General features: G+C 39.6%; 1 protein-coding gene across 1 annotated transcript in view; it reads left to right on the top strand.

Moving 5' to 3' along the window:
* Positions 1 to 19,049, top strand: part of LOC307172732 (tumor necrosis factor receptor superfamily member 11B-like) — a 39,466-nt gene that overhangs the window by 7,061 nt on the left and 13,356 nt on the right. The window contains exons 2-3 of the mRNA XM_079895309.1: positions 937 to 1,300; positions 5,840 to 6,055. Coding sequence (XP_079751435.1) covers positions 937 to 1,300; positions 5,840 to 6,055 — 580 coding nt within the window. The remainder of the gene's footprint in view (positions 1 to 936; positions 1,301 to 5,839; positions 6,056 to 19,049) is intronic.

Raw genomic sequence — 19,049 nt, 5'->3', positions numbered from 1 at the left:
CCCCAGCGGTGAACCATTGACATTTTGAAGTGTTTCAAAATGTTTCGAAACAGTTATGACGTAATGAGGCCTCGTTTACTGAAATCACGTGTCTCTGGCAGTTTGATACACGCTCCGAACCATTGATTCGGAACAAAAGATTCATAAAGGTTTCGAAGCTTCATGAAGCAGTGTTTTGAAATTGCCATCACTAGCATTGCTATACTGTGACCGTGTTTCCCCTTGGGGGTAGTTTTTGTTTTATTTTGTTTATTTTTGAAGTCTAATAAAAGCTCATTAAACTCTGCATCCTTGAGTCCTCCTCACATCCCTTACCTCACCTCACAATAAGTTACATATTCAAAATACATGTGCACACCATGTTTTTCATAAACTACATTTATATGTCCCACATATTTATCAAAAATACATTTAATTTTTGATATGTAAAATCTATACTAAGACTCTATGACATCTATATCAGTGACATATACGTCACATGTATGTAAACAATATGCTACGCATGAATGTGCAATTTGCATGTTACACATTCAAAGACATATTATTGATTATGTGTATCAGTAATTATAAATGAGACATATATGTAAAAATATGGATTATACATACATAAACATATATATTTATATGGGATATATTATATGTCAATATATGGAATCGTTCCAATTTCTTGTAGGTTATATATGGTTTTACTTTATATGAGCATATATTACATATATTGATATTTCATGTTTGTGCATATATTACATTTCCGTATGGTCTCTCTCTCTCTCTATGACATGAGCCAAGAGCTGTCACACCACGGCTTGTGCGATATCCAGACCATATTGTTTGTCATGGCAGCAGTGTGAAGGGGAAATCATCAAAATGACTTAGAAAACACTTCACATACATACCAAAATGCAATCTCTAAACTGTATTTCCTATTTGTTTCCTTAGCTGTTTGCCATGTCTTTTGCATGGGCCTACCAAGAAATACCCAAGTACCAGCACCGAGACCCTCTGACCTCTAAGGTGCTGCTTTGTGAGCAGTGTCCACCTGGCACGGCCGTGGAACGCCACTGCAGGATGGGGGAACCCACCATTTGTGTCCCCTGCCCAGAAAAACGCTTTGCGGAACAGTGGCATTGGGGAGACAGCTGTCAACATTGTACATCTGTTTGCAAAGAAAGGCAGATTGTACGAAGGGAATGTAACAGCACTCATGACAGGCTCTGTGAGTGTATACCTGGGTATCACCTGGTCGTAGAATTTTGTGTCCATCACACAGCTTGCTTACCTGGCTCTGGAGTCACTGTACAGGGTACGTACACTCATTCTTTGTCAACAGTGTGCTAGAACAATATTTATGAATTCAAGCATCGATGTTTGAACCAGTGTGTCTAAATACGTAATTTAGCAATGTCACAGACTTGCCAGATGCAAGTTATGTATCAAGTTTCAAACATCTCATTCACCAAAATATTATGAAGAAGAAATGCTACAGAATGTAACTTGCAAGGACTCCAATATTTCTGACCTCTAGAAAAGCTTCTTCAGCAAGGAGACACTTTTATTTTAAATTATCCAGGTGTGTTATTGCTTTTAAATGCCATTTTAAATATAATTGTTGGGGAGCCTCAGTGGTTTTCAGTAAAACTCCACACTCAGACAGTCAACTGACCCTGAATTAAACCCATAATGCACCCATATTCCTTATTTTACCATTTTTAATCCAGTATTCAGTATTCTTTGTGTCAAACCGGTTTCAAGGTTAAGAAAGCACATTCATTAGAAAGTATACATTAGCAGTCGGCCGTACCTCACTTAAGCTTTCTTGTCAGCTGGTGGAACATTTGGCAGCGTGTATGTGCTGTCAGTGTGCTATTTAATCATGCTGTTTGTTGTATCATGAGAAATTCACAGTGGCTGAATTCCAGCAGAGTAAGTGGAAGTAATCACTTCCCTGTTAGCAATGGAGAGTGTGAGTGACAGAGGTGTTCATTAAACAGAATAACACTGCTGGTTGTTACCACACTGACCACCCCACCCAGACTCCAGCCTGAGTCTAATGGGGATGATCTGTTCATTCTCAGAATTTGTGTTCAAGACCAGATGTTTTAATTTTGTCATTTATTTTTGTCTCTTTTTAATTAGGTCAAACATTATCCCTCGATGTTCCGTTGTGAATTACTGAATTCACAGCCCACATACATCACATTTTAAAAAGGAATTTACTGGCTAAAACCTCAAATTGAAGAATATATTATGAATACTTGGTTTCTGTAACCAAAGAAGATGGCAAGATTTTGCCTCTGATTTATCTCCAAATACAGTATGGGTGATTCCATCATTAGATCGTGTTTTTCATGAAAATATAATATGAGTAAAATAATTTTCCTTAAGCTTATCTCATAGTTTGTTGCAAATGTATATATTCATATATTATTGTTTTCAATGTCTTTCAAATGAAAAGTATTTAATGAAATACATTTTTTTAAATGAAAAAAATATTAGTTGAGCAGTTATACATTCACCATAAGATGGCGACAGAGGTCCTTGAACACTTTTTTTTTGGAACATTTGTGATGTCCTCTTCTGGCTTATGGGCTGTATGAGTTTTTCTTGATGAGCATACCCTTTACACCAAGTGTTACACTTCAGTACACAAATCAGTTTGTGCAATGAACAACAATGCAATCCCAAATTATGCAGCTTTATGGAGAGATGTGTTTTATTATTTTTCTAACCGATCAAACATATTGGAATTTTTGCCTGGTGGATAGACAATAAAATTACATACTCAAGACTTATCCAGAAGCCATAATATTATAGAGAATTGGATTGTTTTGACTTACCCCTGTAAGCAACCTCCCACAATGCCCTAGTAACACCCTAGCAACAAAACAAAATGCTAAAAGACAAAATAAATAACACTTTAGCCACTACACACCAACACTCTGCCCACCACTGAGCATTGTGGTGAGTTTTCCTTGTGCAAAAAACAAAATGGGGTCACTTAGTTGTGTCAATTGTTCTAACTTGTGTGTGCAGAAAAGGTTATCATGCAATATTTTCACCAGATTTGCAATAGGTACGTACAATAGGGTGACCATATTTTAGTTTTCAGAAAACAGGACGGGGGCGTGGTTGATGGGCGGGGCATGGTTTGGGGGTGAATGCATCAAAAAATACTTGACAAATGCATTCACAATCTTGCAACTATGTTATTGTACTTTAAAGGAGAACTCCGGTCAATTTTAACATTGAGCTCATTTTATTGTACATTTGGAGTGCTGTCAATACAGAGAACAACGACAAAAATCGGTGTTGCCAACACCGAGTTATTCTATTTTTAAAATTTGCACCCTGTTGACTTCAATAGGGCAAGTAGTAAGCCTGCTTTTTAGCCTCTTAACATCCTTTAAGTGTCATTACAAGTGCACAGAAAATGTGAGTGATTCCTTCCGAGTGAACACGGGTGGATCTGACTGCAGTAGATGTTAGAGATATTAATAAAAACGAAGTTAATTCAGCCAGCGCTCATACCTTTGTTTACATCCTGTTTTCGGTGGAAGGCCATAGTAATCGATTGTCGAGTTCACGCGCGTGATCATTGGTAACTAAACCTATGCGCGTGAACTCGACAATCGATTACTATGGCCTTCCACCGAAAACAGGATGTAAACAAAGGTATGAGCGCTGGCTGAATTAACTTCGTTTTTATTAATATCTCTAACATCTACTGCAGTCAGATCCACCCGTGTTCACTCGGAAGGAATCACTCACATTTTCTGTGCACTTGTAATGACACTTAAAGGATGTTAAGAGGCTAAAAAGCAGGCTTACTACTTGCCCTATTGAAGTCAACAGGGTGCAAATTTTAAAAATAGAATAACTCGGTGTAGGCAACACCGATTTTTGTCGTTGTTCTCTGTATTGACAGCACTCCAAATGTACAAAAAAATTAGCTCAATGTTAAAATTGACCGGAGTTCTCCTTTAATACATAAAGCAATACATCCTTTCCATTCAATGTTTGGCCCGCAACAATAGAATACTATTAAAAAAAAAGTTTAGCTTTTAACACCTTTTACATGACACTATTTCTTTTCATGGCCATAGCATAGGTTAAAAATCTACTACTAAAATAAAAAATCTACTACACTATTTCAGTAAAAAAACTATTTCAATCCTCATGATGTTCTCTTGTAGCCTATACTTTCTTTATATTGGCTTCTTGGTCGCTAGCACCTTTTTTTTACACTGACACGTGCCAGCTTTGCAGTTCATGCATTCTGCTTTACAAGGATCCCGACCGAAACGAAAACACGGGAATTTTCTCTGTAAATCGTCTGTGAATTTACATTTGGGCTTTTTTTTTTTACACTGTTAGCTACTTACATCTTATCTCGCACTTGACCGTAAACTGAAGCGTCGAGTCACGCTGTTAAAATTCTGTGAACGTAAAGTCTCTGGTAAAGTCCGCCTACTTTGATTTTATTGGTCATTTCAAATATTCTGACATTGACAAGCAGTGACAGACCAATGAGGCTGAGATGAACACACACACACACACACACACACACACACACACACACACAGGCCTCTGTATTCTGACGTGCTCTTTGCTTGCCGCTGCGGATTGAGGAACGCGCTGATTAAAACAAGACGAGGCGAAGCCGAAGTCGGTTTCATATGTTTTGTGTGCAAAGGCAAGCATGTATTTAAAGTACACGCTTAATGGCCCAATGAAAAATAATGAAAACCAGGACATCTTCATCACTTTATAAAAAACAGCCAGGACGGCCAGGACAGGACGTGAAAACAGGACATGTCCTGGGAAAACAGGACATTTGGTCACCCTAACGTACAAACATAAATGTGTTCTTTCTGACCCCATTTTGGTTTTTGCACAAGGTAAACTCACCACAATTCTCAGTGGTCAAATGAATAGGCAAACTGGCGTGTGCCTATTCATTTAGAATCCATCTACATTAGAACTATAGAGTAAGAACTATAGTTCTAATGTAGATGGATTCTAAATTAATAGGCTCACGCCAGTTAGCAATTAGCATAATAGATGCCCAAACCGTGCTTACCACAGAACCCTAACCAGTATTAGATTGAACAATATCACACTTGCTACTCTGAAAAAAGTACAAATTATTGTAAGTTTGGCTTATTGTCACTTTTTGGCTATGCACAGTTAAAGAATGAGAACCAAAAGTAAAAATCTAGTTCCTCAAAATTCCTTAGTTCCTTATTCACATAATTAAACTCCACTAATAGTGACCTAAACATGTGAGTAGATGGTTTCTTTTAGTCATGTGTGACATGACTGACATTTGTCTAAGTGATGAATCCTAAACAATTCTTCATAAAACTCTCACTTCCTATGTTTCATACACCAGACAGCATGGGTGTTTAGGTTGAATAAAATGAGATTCTTTTCTCATATATCTTTTCACAGTGGGTACATCCATATGATTATACATTCTTAATATAAAGAATGTTGGAGAAAATGTGGGAGTTTTAGCATTGAAAAAGCTTTAGTCATGTTTAAAATAGTAGCATTATTCCTTATTAGAAACCTTATTCCACATTATAATACATATTCACTTTCAATATAATATAATAACAAAGTAGCACAAAATAGAATTTAAACAATGTAGTGGGCAGGATTATTTATACAGTATGCTGTATATATATACATATACAGCAGAATAAATATTCAGATTAATTCCATGAATGTGCCTGCTTTGCATATAGAAGTAAACCTAGTTTTTGCTATTCAAAGTATTCTGTATTCTAAAATTACATATTGCAATTGTGCATTGAGAGTGTATGTACATGTCCTGTAGGCACACCAGAGAGGAACACAGTGTGTGAGAAGTGTCCCCAGGGTTATTTCTCCAGCACATCTTCATCCACTGAGCCGTGCATGCCCCACAGGGATTGCACTCAACTGGGCCTGAAGACTGTCAGACTTGGCACAACCACCCAGGACACACTGTGTGAATCTGAGAATAAAGAGTTCACCTTTGACTGCTCCCATCAGCACACAGAATGCCACACTGGTAAGCTTCATTAAACAATTCCAGCCCTTGTTTTATCATTGAAAAAGTTGCTTGCTTTGAAGATCATTTGTGCCAATTTTGGTATGGACACATTTTTTAAGGAATAGCTGTGCTGATTCCTGGTGCATCCCTAGGAATTGCCCTTGCTGGGTCCAGTGATAGTGTATTGCCATGGCCCCCTATGTACTGCTTACTGATTTCCGTTGGACCAGGGGAAGGGGTGTACAATCGCTGTCAGTCCAGGGGGTTGGGGCTGCCTGTTATATTGAACTGCATTGATAGGGTTGCCATATAAATGCATAATTCCGAGTCTGAGGATGCAAACAGCTCCATAAAACGTCACAAGTTCTCATCTCATAATTACGATAATAAGCTCATTGTTTTGGTTCAGGAGAAAGAGTAAAAGGTGGCTGCTTTGTTTGCAGTGTTCGGTGACTCTAGCAATGTGTCTACAACTCTGCATAGCCTGATGGAACACGCTGATGACATGTGATGTCTGCGCAAGCAGGGTGTGCGGAGGTATGCAAACTCATAGGTTGTCAGGCAGGTAGGACATCCTATCATAGCATTTCGGACCAAATGCAATGATTGGACAAACAGTTTTTGGTCCTGAGACTTCCATAGAAGATATATATTTATATATATATACAAAAAAAATGCACTTTAATTATTGATTGCTATTTGGATGTAAAGAGACTTTCAACCTCTATAATAAAAGAAAATTGCCTACCCTAGCTTTAAAAAAACAAAACAGCAAACACAAAATGAACAGGAACATGATTTTTTTTAGAGACTGATCTCTAACCATATAATGTTGGGTGAATAACTCAATGTTCATCTTCAACTATTGAGTCCAGGCTTTTGAAAACATCCGAAACACATGCTTGGAGAAAATATCACTCCTGATGGTAGTCAGAAAGATATGACAAAGGGTGTCAGTTTCTCCAAATCAGGCTTCTTGGTAATGTCACTACATATGATGTTTTATAAACAAAGTTCTGGAGGAGCACGTTCAAATAATCAATCCAATCAACTTGTCATAAAACAATTGCTATGTCTACCCCATCAGCATGAGAAGAAGCATATATATATTCACTCTGTCAACTCACCTAAAATTCCTTGACAGTTTTTCAGCATCCCTCCACCACCCCGACTCCTCACTCTTGGCTCATTCTTTTACAGCCAGGAATACGGGGGGAGTACTCTGGGTTCAGGCCGAATACCGAGCCCGGAGCCCTCTCCTCTGCAGCACGCCAAATACGCTTTCATTATATCTGACTTATTTGTAAGTGTGAACTCGTGAAGTGAGAGATTCTCACCATGCTCACATGGTACAACATTCTGATTAGAAGAGACAAAATGCCCACCACACACTAGCTTATTGGTGGAGAGGACACTGAGTGATGAAGACAATCAGTGTATATGGGGATGTGGTGTTGCATGATATTCGCTTAGAAAGATGCAGAGCTGCTATGTCCATGTATTGTTCCCACAATGCTGAGCACTTTTATCGTTAATGCATCGATCGTTCAGCAGAATGGTATGCATATGACATTCAATTAGAGTGGGAGGGCAGTTTGGAACAAGTATTATTATTGATGAGCTTGAGTGTCTATTGTCTGGTGTCTGTTTTCAGTGTGAATGGATTTCTGTAGATATAAAGGTGAAAATGTTTGCAACTCCACACAATTGCGAGTGATTCACGATCTGTTTGACAGAATCATCTTTCAACATCAGTGAGAGCTCTACTAGCATAAGCAATGATGGACATCTGTGGTTCTGAAGGAGAATTGCCCCTAGACCTACAGGGCTGGCATCAACTATGAGCTCAGTGTCTTTTCTAGAATCAGTGTATGCCATCACTGTGCTGCGATTGCTGTGATATGTATGAAACCCATTTCTTTGAGTTGCTGGAATAGTGAAGTCAGGCTTAGTGTTGTCACGGTTCTGGAATTTCTAAATTCGATATGATTCCTTGAAAAATATCGATATTCGATATAATTTTTCGATACCAGTGGGAAAACTGTCATATATGCTGCCATATAGATATTTTTATTATTATCATATTTTTTTGATAATTTGGGTAATTTTGTTGCAATAGCTTTCACACAGCACAGGGAGGCTTTTTTAAAACTCTGAACTCAATTTACAAAAAAGACAAGTGAACAGTCGGTAATAAAATAAGAACAAATAATTTGCAAATGATAGCATAAATAAATACAATAGAATTAAGAGAAAAATGTAATAAACATGGCTTTGTGTTTTTCAGGTGGGTCTAATAGTATTACTACAGAAATTAATTAAAGTAATCAAATGTAAAATAACACTGGATAGTCTTCATTGTAAAAATTAAATACAGTTTAATGCTTACAATTAAAGTTACAAAAGTTAATCAGTCAAGAGCAGTGAGTGATTTTCTCTTTGTCTTGTTCTTTGATTAACATGATAACAGTACATTAGGCTGCTGTCACTTTAAGAGCTGCACGGATCTTTAATTCTCAATGCCGACAACAGATCTCATTCCTGTGTCTTCCTGAATACTCGCCAAGACAGGAATTTTGACAATATTTTGTGTCTATTTGACCGTTTAAGTGCAATAAACCATGGAAAAGAACTCCAGAGAACTGTTTGAGGGGCAGCTTTATGTGTGCTCCTCTTATATAGATCAGTGGTGCACTTTTGGTATAAGCGTAAAACCTGCCGGAATGAACCAAATTATGTGCAATATTATGTGCAATTATGTGATCCATCTTGGAAAATACAGTAGCACCATTCAAATCATGTTGAACGCATTCTGCTGAACTGCTGAATTTGTGTCTTTTTCCTATATGCGAAACATTTGGCGACGAGGATGACTTTATTTATATGTCCTACTAGAGCTTAGGTTCTCTGCCCGAGCCTGAGCCCGAACTTGACCCGCGGGTCGGGACGATATTTCTAGTTACTATCCTCGGGCCGGGCCAGGCCCTTGTTCAAGCATTTGTGTTTTTTTAATCATCAAGTTAGGCTACAAAGTTACAAAATGCAACTCGTCACGTGACATGCGCAGCGTCTCCTCCACTCGCACGCATCACACCGGACCTGCTGTGCTGTATTGTGTAGCTTAAGTGCAACATGGAGCTTGAAGATGTAAAGAAAAAAAGAAAAAAGGAGAATTAACTTTGAGCAAGTTTGGAGGAAAGTCGGAGGTATGGAACCATTTTAAACAAGTCGTGGGCAGTGACAACCTATATGTTGGCTTTGTCGCGTGCATTATGCTCGCCTATGACAGCAAAAAAATGGGGACTTTGACGATGAACAGACACATGAAGCAGGCTTGCCATGACAGAAAGGATGATAGTCAGCCTTCAAAGTCCTCTTTTGTTACTTCTCCAAACATACCCCTGAGGGCAAGGCAAGCCCTCGCAGAGAAATGTGTTGAGTTTTGCTGCAGGTACATAAGGCCATTTTACGTTGTAAGTGGCCAGGGCTTCTAGGGGCTAGCTCAAGAATTGATCAATGTTGGTGCTACATATGGTCGTGTATCGGCCCAGTCCATCCTGCCTCACCATAGCACCGTTTCCAAGGCTTGCCTAGAAAATGCAGATGAGAGGAGGGAAGTTCTGGCACAGACACTCAAAGATGCTTTGAAGAATGGAGACGTAGGGATGAGCACGGATATGTGGATTGATGACTACAAAAAGCTAAATTACATCGCAATAACGTGCCATTATATCACAGACAACTATATATTAGTTGGTAAAACTCTCACCACAGCAATGTTTCCCGTGGAGGATGCTAAAACGGGGAAAAATATTAGACTTAAGATAGTGTGCCTGCTGGTCAACAAATTTGGTCTCAACCCTAGCTCCCTCAGCCGAATAGTGTGGGTAACAGATGAAGGCAGCAACATAATCAAAGCCCTGAAACCATATAGGAGGCTTTCTTATCTCGATCACCTAATTAATACTGTCCTTCGCCACGGTCTGCATGCCGACGCACTGGCCAACAACGCGCCGGATATAGGAGAGACCATATCTGCTGCTAAAGGACTCGTGAGTTATCTGAAACAATCTGGCCTGGTTGGGCAATTATCGAAGACAGTGCTACAGATGGGGGAGAAATGATTTAGCACAGTTTACCTCACACTCAAGTCAGTGCAGGACATATACCCAGAGCTACGGGAGAAGCTGGAGACCCGTGGTAAATTTGAGCGCATTGAAAATATTGCACCTGACTTATTGAGCTTTCTGGTCACCTTTTTGGAGCCATTCTATAATGCCCAGAGAGAATTGGAGGGAGACAAATATGTAACCATAAACCTGGTCTGCCTCTGGCTTGAGAGACTGAAGATACATTGCCAGCCCTCTCCCACTGACTCTTCGCAGCAAGCCTTTGTGTGCCAGAGACATGCCGAGTTCATAGTGCAAAAAATCCAGGTGATCATGCTGCACAAAGTTGTTCTTTTCCTCTGGCCCAAATTCAACAAATTGAGGATGATTTCTCCTGAAGAGATATCTGAAGTACATGCCCACATTCGCACCCTACTCTTGCCTGTGGAGAAAGATGCTGCAGCAGCTGACAGTGCAATGAGCAGAACTGGCTTCACACCACCAGCAGCCAGGCCCAGGAGAGACTCCGACTTTGCCGAGTGGGAGAACCAAGATGATGATAACGAACCAGATGAGGATGAAGTGGCCATGGACAATTCACAGAGGCATGCCATGGATGATGACAGGGACCTACTGAAATGGTGGAAAGTCAACGGATTGGTGTACCCAAAACTAGCCAGGCTGGCAAGATCCGTCCTCTGCATTCCAGCCAGCAGCAGCAGCGAGCGGGTGTTCAGGACCGCTCTGAAACCAGCAGCTGTAGACGCAATCTTGTTCTTGCATGACAACATGTAGAACCATGTAAATAGGCTATAGCTTTGTGATTAATATGCTATAATATAATGGTTACATTTATGTATAGCAGGAAGCATATAGCCTTGGCCTAATCAATTCCTCACACGTCATGGCTCATACACAGGCAGGAGGCTACCATCAGAATGAAGCAGCGTTTTTGTACTAGGCCTACGTTTTATAATAGGCTTTATTTTGTTTAAAAAATATTCTATATTCTAAAACCTTGTTGAATTACATTAGAGTAGTAGGCCTACTCCTAGGCCATCCAAAGTTCATTCTTGTTCATTTTCTGTGTTCATCATTGTTCACGTTTTTTTTTTTTTTACGTTTCTTCATTCGGATCCATTTGTGATCCATTCCATTCTGAATAAACAAACAACGCAGTTTACATGCTTCGTCCTTGTTGCATTGTTCATTAAGATTTCTGTAGTTCAAACAACTCGGAATTGTAGTTGAAAACGTCAGTTATAATGGCCCATGTATTAATAAATGGTCGGGTTTAAATCGGGCTTGGGCTCGAAATTACAGTTGTTGGGCCGGGCCGGGCTCGGGTAGGGTCGGGCTTGATTTTTTGGGCCCAATCTAAGCTGTAAAGCTCCTACTAAGCCATTTCTGTCCCAAGCTGGTGAACCTGTCATGCCGTGGGAGCGCTGGTATGTGTCATTTCAGACGTACTTGATGCTGCAGGCTTGGATGACTTCCCAAATGATAGAAAAAGCACGCTTCTCCTCCATTGTCTCAGAGTGGAATGATTACGGATCTACCAGATGCTTCTCAATCGCAAATACATACTCTGATGCTGTTGCATGAATAAAGGGACATTTTCAAAAGACTCCTAGCATGCATTTAACTTTCAAACAAAGATACCAATGGTCAGGTGAGTCAGCCAGCCAGTCTGTCGCTGATTTAAGAAGCCTTGCTGAGCCATGCAAATTTGGTGCTGTCCGTAACTAATTAATTAGAGACCAACTTATTGAAAAAAACAACAGAACATGAGTCAGAGAGAGACTGCTTATTGAAGATGATAAACTTACTCTGGATAGGGCTCTCACTCTGGTGCTATAAGTTGAAGAAGTATCACAATGTGCAGCTAAAGTAGTGTAGAATAATACAGTTCAAACAGGTTTCACCACTGTACCTGCAAATGCAGACACTGAGCTGCTCGGAGCCCTCCCCTCGGACAGCATGCCAAATACACATACCTTTACTCTATCTGATTATATGTAAGTGTGAACTCTCGTGAAATTCTCTACATGTTGTGTATAGCTGAAAGTTCTGTGGTTATGGCAGGCCTCATTTAAATTAAGGCCTCCGCTCTTTGAAGTCAGAGGTTGAGCTTTGCAGGTTGAGCGACCTCAGCAAAGGAATAAGGGGATTTCATCAAATCAGTAAAAAAAAAGGGGCAAATTTGAACTGGGGCCCTTGAGCTCCCATTTTTAGGGAAGGTTATCGTGACACCCTTACTATATGCCTCCTCTAACTAAGAGTTGTTTGTGAGGTCTTTATATGATGGGTAGCATTAGAATGAAACACATCACCTGTAGTGAGTGACTTGGCCTACTCTCAATTAGAGAGTCATTTCATCTGAGCTCCAGATAATTTATATGACAAGTGTTCGGCCCTCTAAAGAGGGGGCCGTCTTGATAATCATTCTGTTTGAGTTAGCTTCCTCTCGTTTTGAGAGTTATTCTGGAAAATAAGCCACCACTCTACTGAGCTCCAGGCAAGATTGATTTCAAGCATATGGTCCTCAGGGAGGCCTCCTTGTTAAACCCCCCTAAGTTGAGCTCCTCTCGCTGAGAGAGTAAAGGGCACTATGCTGAAACCTCCGCTCCCCCGAGCTCCAGATAGATCATAACTTCAAGTGCTGTCCTCTGTGGGCCACCTTGACAATCACCCTGTGACATCATGTTGAAGCCACCGCTCCATTGAGCTCCAGGCGTGGATAATGCGAGTTGCAGGCCCTGTGGCCTCCTCAACCTGCCTAGGTTGAGCTGGACTCCTCTTGATACAAGAGTAAAAACGATTTTCTGAGCTACAGTTCCCTAGTGGTGTTTGGCACAGACAAGTAGCCAGGTGTTGCAGGCTTTTTCTTCGAAAAGCCTCCCCTGTGGTTGTCACCTGGGCGTTGGCTTCCTCTCGCTTAGAGAGTGACAAGAACTATGCTGAAGCCTCCGCTCTCTAGAGCTCTGGTTAGTAGCGTTGTCTAGGTTGTGGCCTTTTAGAGCCCGCTCTCCTGTGAAAGCTCTTGATTTTGACCATCAAGTCGTGGGATTGAGTGTTTTAGGCCTCCTCCATGGAATTTCATCCTGTTGAGGCCTCCACTTCTCCAGAGCTTAGCTCAGACAGCAACCTGTCTTGGAGCAAGAGTCAGTATTTGTTCAGGCCTCTACCCTTGAGCTTTATCTCAGGTTAAGCTGATATCAACTCCCCTTGTTCAAAGTTTGTCTAAGAATACTTCACTCCCAGAGCTCTGAAGCCCCTTGTGCCCTGCACCAATGTTGCTCGGGTTGAGCCAACTAAGTATTCCCTCCTATTCAGGACATTGTTGAGTACGCTCCCTTAGAGCTCAAACAATTGCCCCGAGCACATGCCCGTGTTATTCTGGAGTAGTAGGTCCTACATAGGGGCCTCCTTGACAGTCTGGTTGCGTGAGATCTGTGCTCCTCTTGTTTAACCCCCTAGGGTCAGCGGTCGCGCCGGCGATACCAGTTCACTTTTTTTCAAAATACTCTGTTGATTTTGATCTTACATATAAGTGTTGTACATCATTCCGTCCATCCATACATGAAAAATGTTCTCTTTTTTTTCTAATAAAGTAATATTGACGGAACGTAAAAGGCGGAACTCTAAAGCGGACATGCAGTGCGCAGACAGTCTGTGGCGTGCACATAACAGAGACACATGATGGTTGAGCACCAAATTCAAACGGCACCCTCTTCGTTAAAAGCTAACGTATGGAAAATTGGTAATTTCATTGTGACCTATTTAGTATTTTTTGTTTGAGAGCTGCTTTCTGTATTGTTTAGTTTTCACATCAATATGCTGTAAACCGATCTGTTATACATACGTTATACTGCCCTCCACAGTCACAGTATGTATCAGTGCAATACCAGTCTCAAAAAGTTACATTTTGACTGTGTTCTCTGCAGATGTTCATTCACTTTTTTTGTATAAGCTGTTTTTGATTGTGGTATACAGCAAACATTTCAAGTCATAACTCTTTATTATTTAGTTGTGTATAAAAGCGGCTTTGTATGTTACTAATTATTCAGAATATGTGTAAGTCCACGAGCATTATGTTTGTATGAGAGCTCCTGGTACATAATTCTATATTTTTGAACGAAAACTGTTTGTGATTTTGCTACAGCAAAATGTTTTATTTGTCTGAAGGATTATATTGCTTATTGGAAATAACAGGAGGATGTTGGTTAGAAGTATATTATTAAATGTTGGAGATTCAGAATATGCTGAAGTTTGTATTCATTTACTATAAGTATGCTGCTAGTACACTACAGGCACACATTTATTTTCCTGTTGGTTCTTTGCAATGTTGGGACATATGCTGGCAAATGTAACCTTACAGTTGACTTGCCAAATCACTTCCATTTGTTTTATTAATAAAATTAATATAGGAAGTAGTGGAAGTAAATTCTTTATGGGTCATCATAAATACTTTGCTTTAAAAGTACCAAGTAGTCAAAAAAAAAAAAAGATGCATTGATAATCGTTACCCTCTGAATCGTAATCAAATCGAATCGTGAGGTGCCTAGAGATTCCCACCCCTAGTGTGTGAATGAGAATGATGTACAGTTATAGTAAACAACAGCGTGCATCTGTGCCGTTCATTCACAATCGCACTTACATTAGTAAACATGTTATTTTTACATGAGCACATCTACTAGTTTAGCTTTTACCAAACTATATTGCTATACTGAGATGAGTATAAATCGACTGAAATATGTTGAAATAAAATGTCTTTGTATAAGCATCATATTAAACTGCAAATTAACATTTCTATGCTAATATATCATAAAAACGATATGTTACAGACTAAATATGAATGTTTAGACAAGATTTTGTTGATTATTTTTGGATAGATTATAAAGTTTTTACTGTAAAAAAAGACTAAAGCCACATCAAATAAGCTTTTTTTCACCAATTTCTGCCCATATGTTTAATATATAGTATCGGATGTTTTCTCAAAAGTAAAGTAGGTATATTGAATTGTTAAAGGAGCTGTATGTAAGATTGTGGCCAAAACTGGTACTGCAATCACTTTCAAATTACTGTAGAGCGGTGTATCCCCTCCCCCTCCCCCCTGACTCGAGGTTGCCAGATAGGCTGCAGGATCCAGCAGGAACGTAGGCTGCAGTTTGTAGCTGCAGCTGTGGTAACTAGAGCAGAGCTGGCAACCCGGATGCCGAAACACTACTGACTTCGTGATTGGTTGATAGGTGGAGGGCGGTGCTTCAGGCCAAAACACAAGATGACAACATCAACATCAGTTGAGGGCTGCAACTTCACTTTTTAAATGACAATATCCTGGCCGGACTACTGTTGTCAGTGATATAAGTATTTGAAATGAACATGATTTCTTAATGTCTAGTTACATATCAGGGCCATTTTATGATTAATTATAATACATTTCTTACATACAGCTCCTTTAACTAAGATGTTATTATAGTGTTTGTTCCAATTTTCAAACTAATGAATCCTTAACTTTGAAATACGTATGATAAAATGTATACTTTTTACAAAGAAAGACACTTGACATATTGTTAAAATTGTAATTGTTGTTCTAATTGTAACCTTTTTAATAAAATAGGAAAAATATATATTTACAAGGTAAATCTAAACAAAACAAAATCTAAATTGGTCAATATAAGCCTTCTCATTAAATTATTTTTATTGTGTTTTATTAGTGACAAATTTGGGGAGAGGATACATATTCCACAGTATGAGAATTAACTGCACAATTACTAGAACCTTGTTTACCTTGGATATTATACAATTTGCATGCATACAAAATTTGTGGAAAAAGAAAAAAAAAAAATTCAAGATGTTTCCAACTCTAACTTTGAACCAATTCTGTAGAATATATATATATATATATATATATATATATATATATATATATATATATATATATATATATATATATATATATATATAATTTTTTTTTTCTTGTGGTACCCTCTCAGTGATATACCTGACTGAGAGGCTCATTATGCAGCTCATTATGTGGGTCATTGTCTTCTCAGGTGTGAACCACAACATTATTCATGATCATTCACACCCCCACGCATATTGCCTTTCTAAACAAAAAGTGTCTAACAAAATTTAAATCAATGTATTGTTTTATGTGAATGATTAGGCAGAATGATTTTCAGATCATTTTGAAGCAAAAACTCTGGGCGACAACATCCATTAGTCAAAAGTCTTGTGGACACATATTTAGTATGTGTTTTGTGGCCTTATTTCCAGAACTTTAATTTTTTGTTTTTTCAATAACAATGCATAAACATTATTCTCTCAAAAATACAAACATTTATATACATGTTGCTCACATATTATGGTAGCCCTGTCTGTGCTAAATAGAGTGTAATGCAATGGGGATTTCTTTAAGACTGCAAGGGAAGCTAGGCTTCCCCTATAATGTAAAAAAATGAATGGTCAAATATGTACTATTGTGTTAACATTTTATTGACTAAAATTGCGTTAGAACACATTCATCTCAAAGACAAGTTCGTTCAGGATCAGCTACATATAGCAGGGCGGATGACTCGATTTTCTTCTCATGCATTCCCGTAGCATCACAGTGCATTTCCCTGTTGAAGCCTATCATCCATTGACTTCAAGGGGGCTGCTTTGAACAGTTTTTTTCAGTGCTTCGAAACTAGATGGTCATTGGATAAATGCTGCGATTATGTCCCGCCCACGGACGCTCAGCGTCTCTGGAGGTGAATAGAGGAGTGGGCTGGCCTGGACTCCGGGCTTCTGCGTGATGATTGGAGGGTCTATCGAAAGACTGCATCTCCTTTTGATTGACAGCGATTTCATACTATAAAAAGTTGCTGACACTGAAGCTATTCAAGCTCAGTCCTGTCGCAGATTTTTCAGTCGAAAGACAAACTGCTGCAACCTATTTCTTGGTATTTGCTTGGCGAAATTGCTAGCCAATTTTCATCATACATTTCACACAATTATACATTTATACCTTTATTATATTACTACTTATTATATTGTTTATATTATTATTAGTAATAATTAAAAAAAATTTTTTTTTAAATAATTCAAAATATATATTATTATTAGTAGTATTATTATACTTTATTATATTATTATTTATACCTTTATTATATTATTACATTTATACAATTATACCTAGCTCTGCTGGCCATTGAGAGGACACTGGTCAAGTCACTGGAAAAGACGCCTAGTTGGTAAGACAGGGTCACAGAGCATTTTCTTGAAAAGGAACGTAGGGCAGAATTTACGTATAAATAAATGGACAATTTTTATGATTTCAGTCGATGCTCTACTCTGTTGAGCTTAGGTTCTCTCAACTCCCCTCAGTTGAGAGGGTCTTTCTGTAGAGTACTCTGCTCCCTGAGTCTGGTAAAAAGGTTGAAGGACACTCATGAGACCTCTGTGGTAGGTCAGTGTTTATTTGGCTGTTAGGAACTCCCTAGTTCAAGAGGGTCATCCCTTAGAGGAACCTCCCTCCCTGAGTTTGATCTGAAGGTCGAGAGATTCCTATGAACCGGTAGATCAGCTCCTGATAGAGCTGGAGGTACTTATCTCATTAGGGACCCTATTTAGAGTACACAGTGCTTTGAAAAGGATAGCGCTCTGTAGGTCCAAGGTCGAGCAGAGTAACTCCCCTCGATTATAAGGGTTTGGAAAGCGTTATGCTGAGTCCTGCTCCCCAGGATGCCCGTCTCTTTGTCCGGTGTGAGCTGGCTACTACCTTTTTTGCAGTCCCTTTTATCTGGCTATCTCTCATGAGGTACCTCTCACCTGACTCTTTGCGCCACTGAGCAGACCACCGCTGCGGTTGATAGGGCAATGGTGGCAATGGAGAGACACCTGTGGGTGAACTTGGCGGACATCGTTCCCCAGTCTTGGCATGCACTCCCCTCAGCATGGCAGCATGAGTATTTTGTTACCCAGTAGTGTCTCAGGACACAAGTGTCCTTTCGAAAGGGAACGTCTCGGGTTACGACTGTAACCCTTGTTCCCAGTTTCCCTGCATCTCGTTGCTATGCCTCCGGGCTGCCTGCACAGTCCCTTCAGATAATAAGTGGATGACATGTTCTCTAGGCGCCCCTTATATACTTCCTGGTCGCACTAGTGTGATGTCATGGGCTGTCGCTGGCCAATACGTGATTTGACAGTTGCTTCAGATACCAGTCACACTGAGGCATTCCCCAGTAGTGTCTCAGGATGCAGTGTCCCATTCCCTGTTCTCAGGGAACAAGGGTTACAGTCGTAACCCAAGACGTTCATGTATTAACCCCCTGAGGTCGGCGGTATCGCCGGCGATACCAGCTCGCTTTTTTTTTATCAGTGTAAAAGAAACTCATAAATACTCTGTTGACTTTGATTTTCCATAGGAGTTTCATACATCAATCGATTCTGTTAAATGTGTATTATTTTTGTGTATACTCACAATAAAAACAAAGTGTTGTGCTTTTTGCCAAATAAAGAAAAATAAACGTGATGCGAGTTCTGCCTTCTCTCTGTCAGTGTAGTCCATTCTGAAACGCGTCCGAAAAAGAACAATAACTCAGCGAATACTCAGTCAAACAGGCATACAGACACACAGGCATGAAGCTTGAATTCTCTTCTTTTAAATGAAGTAATTTATATAAAAAACAAATATTCTCATCTTGTGAAATCTGTATTAAAAGAGAGCGATTCCAGTCGAGCTCATTACAGCTGATTCAAATGTAATGTGACACGCCCACGGAGAGCGCACGCTATTCAAACGCAAATGGCAGAGGCAATCCGTGCAATCCTGTGAACGCCCCCATATCAGCTCGAGAAACACAAGTTTATTCAGATCATTACTTGTTTACACCGTCTCGCAGCGCTGTGAGGAA

The sequence above is a fragment of the Squalius cephalus genome (genome assembly GCF_949319135.1).
Source record: "Squalius cephalus genome assembly, chromosome: 15".
Classification (NCBI taxonomy): Eukaryota; Metazoa; Chordata; class Actinopteri; order Cypriniformes; family Leuciscidae; genus Squalius; species Squalius cephalus.
This window is presented reverse-complemented; position numbering and strand designations above follow the sequence as displayed.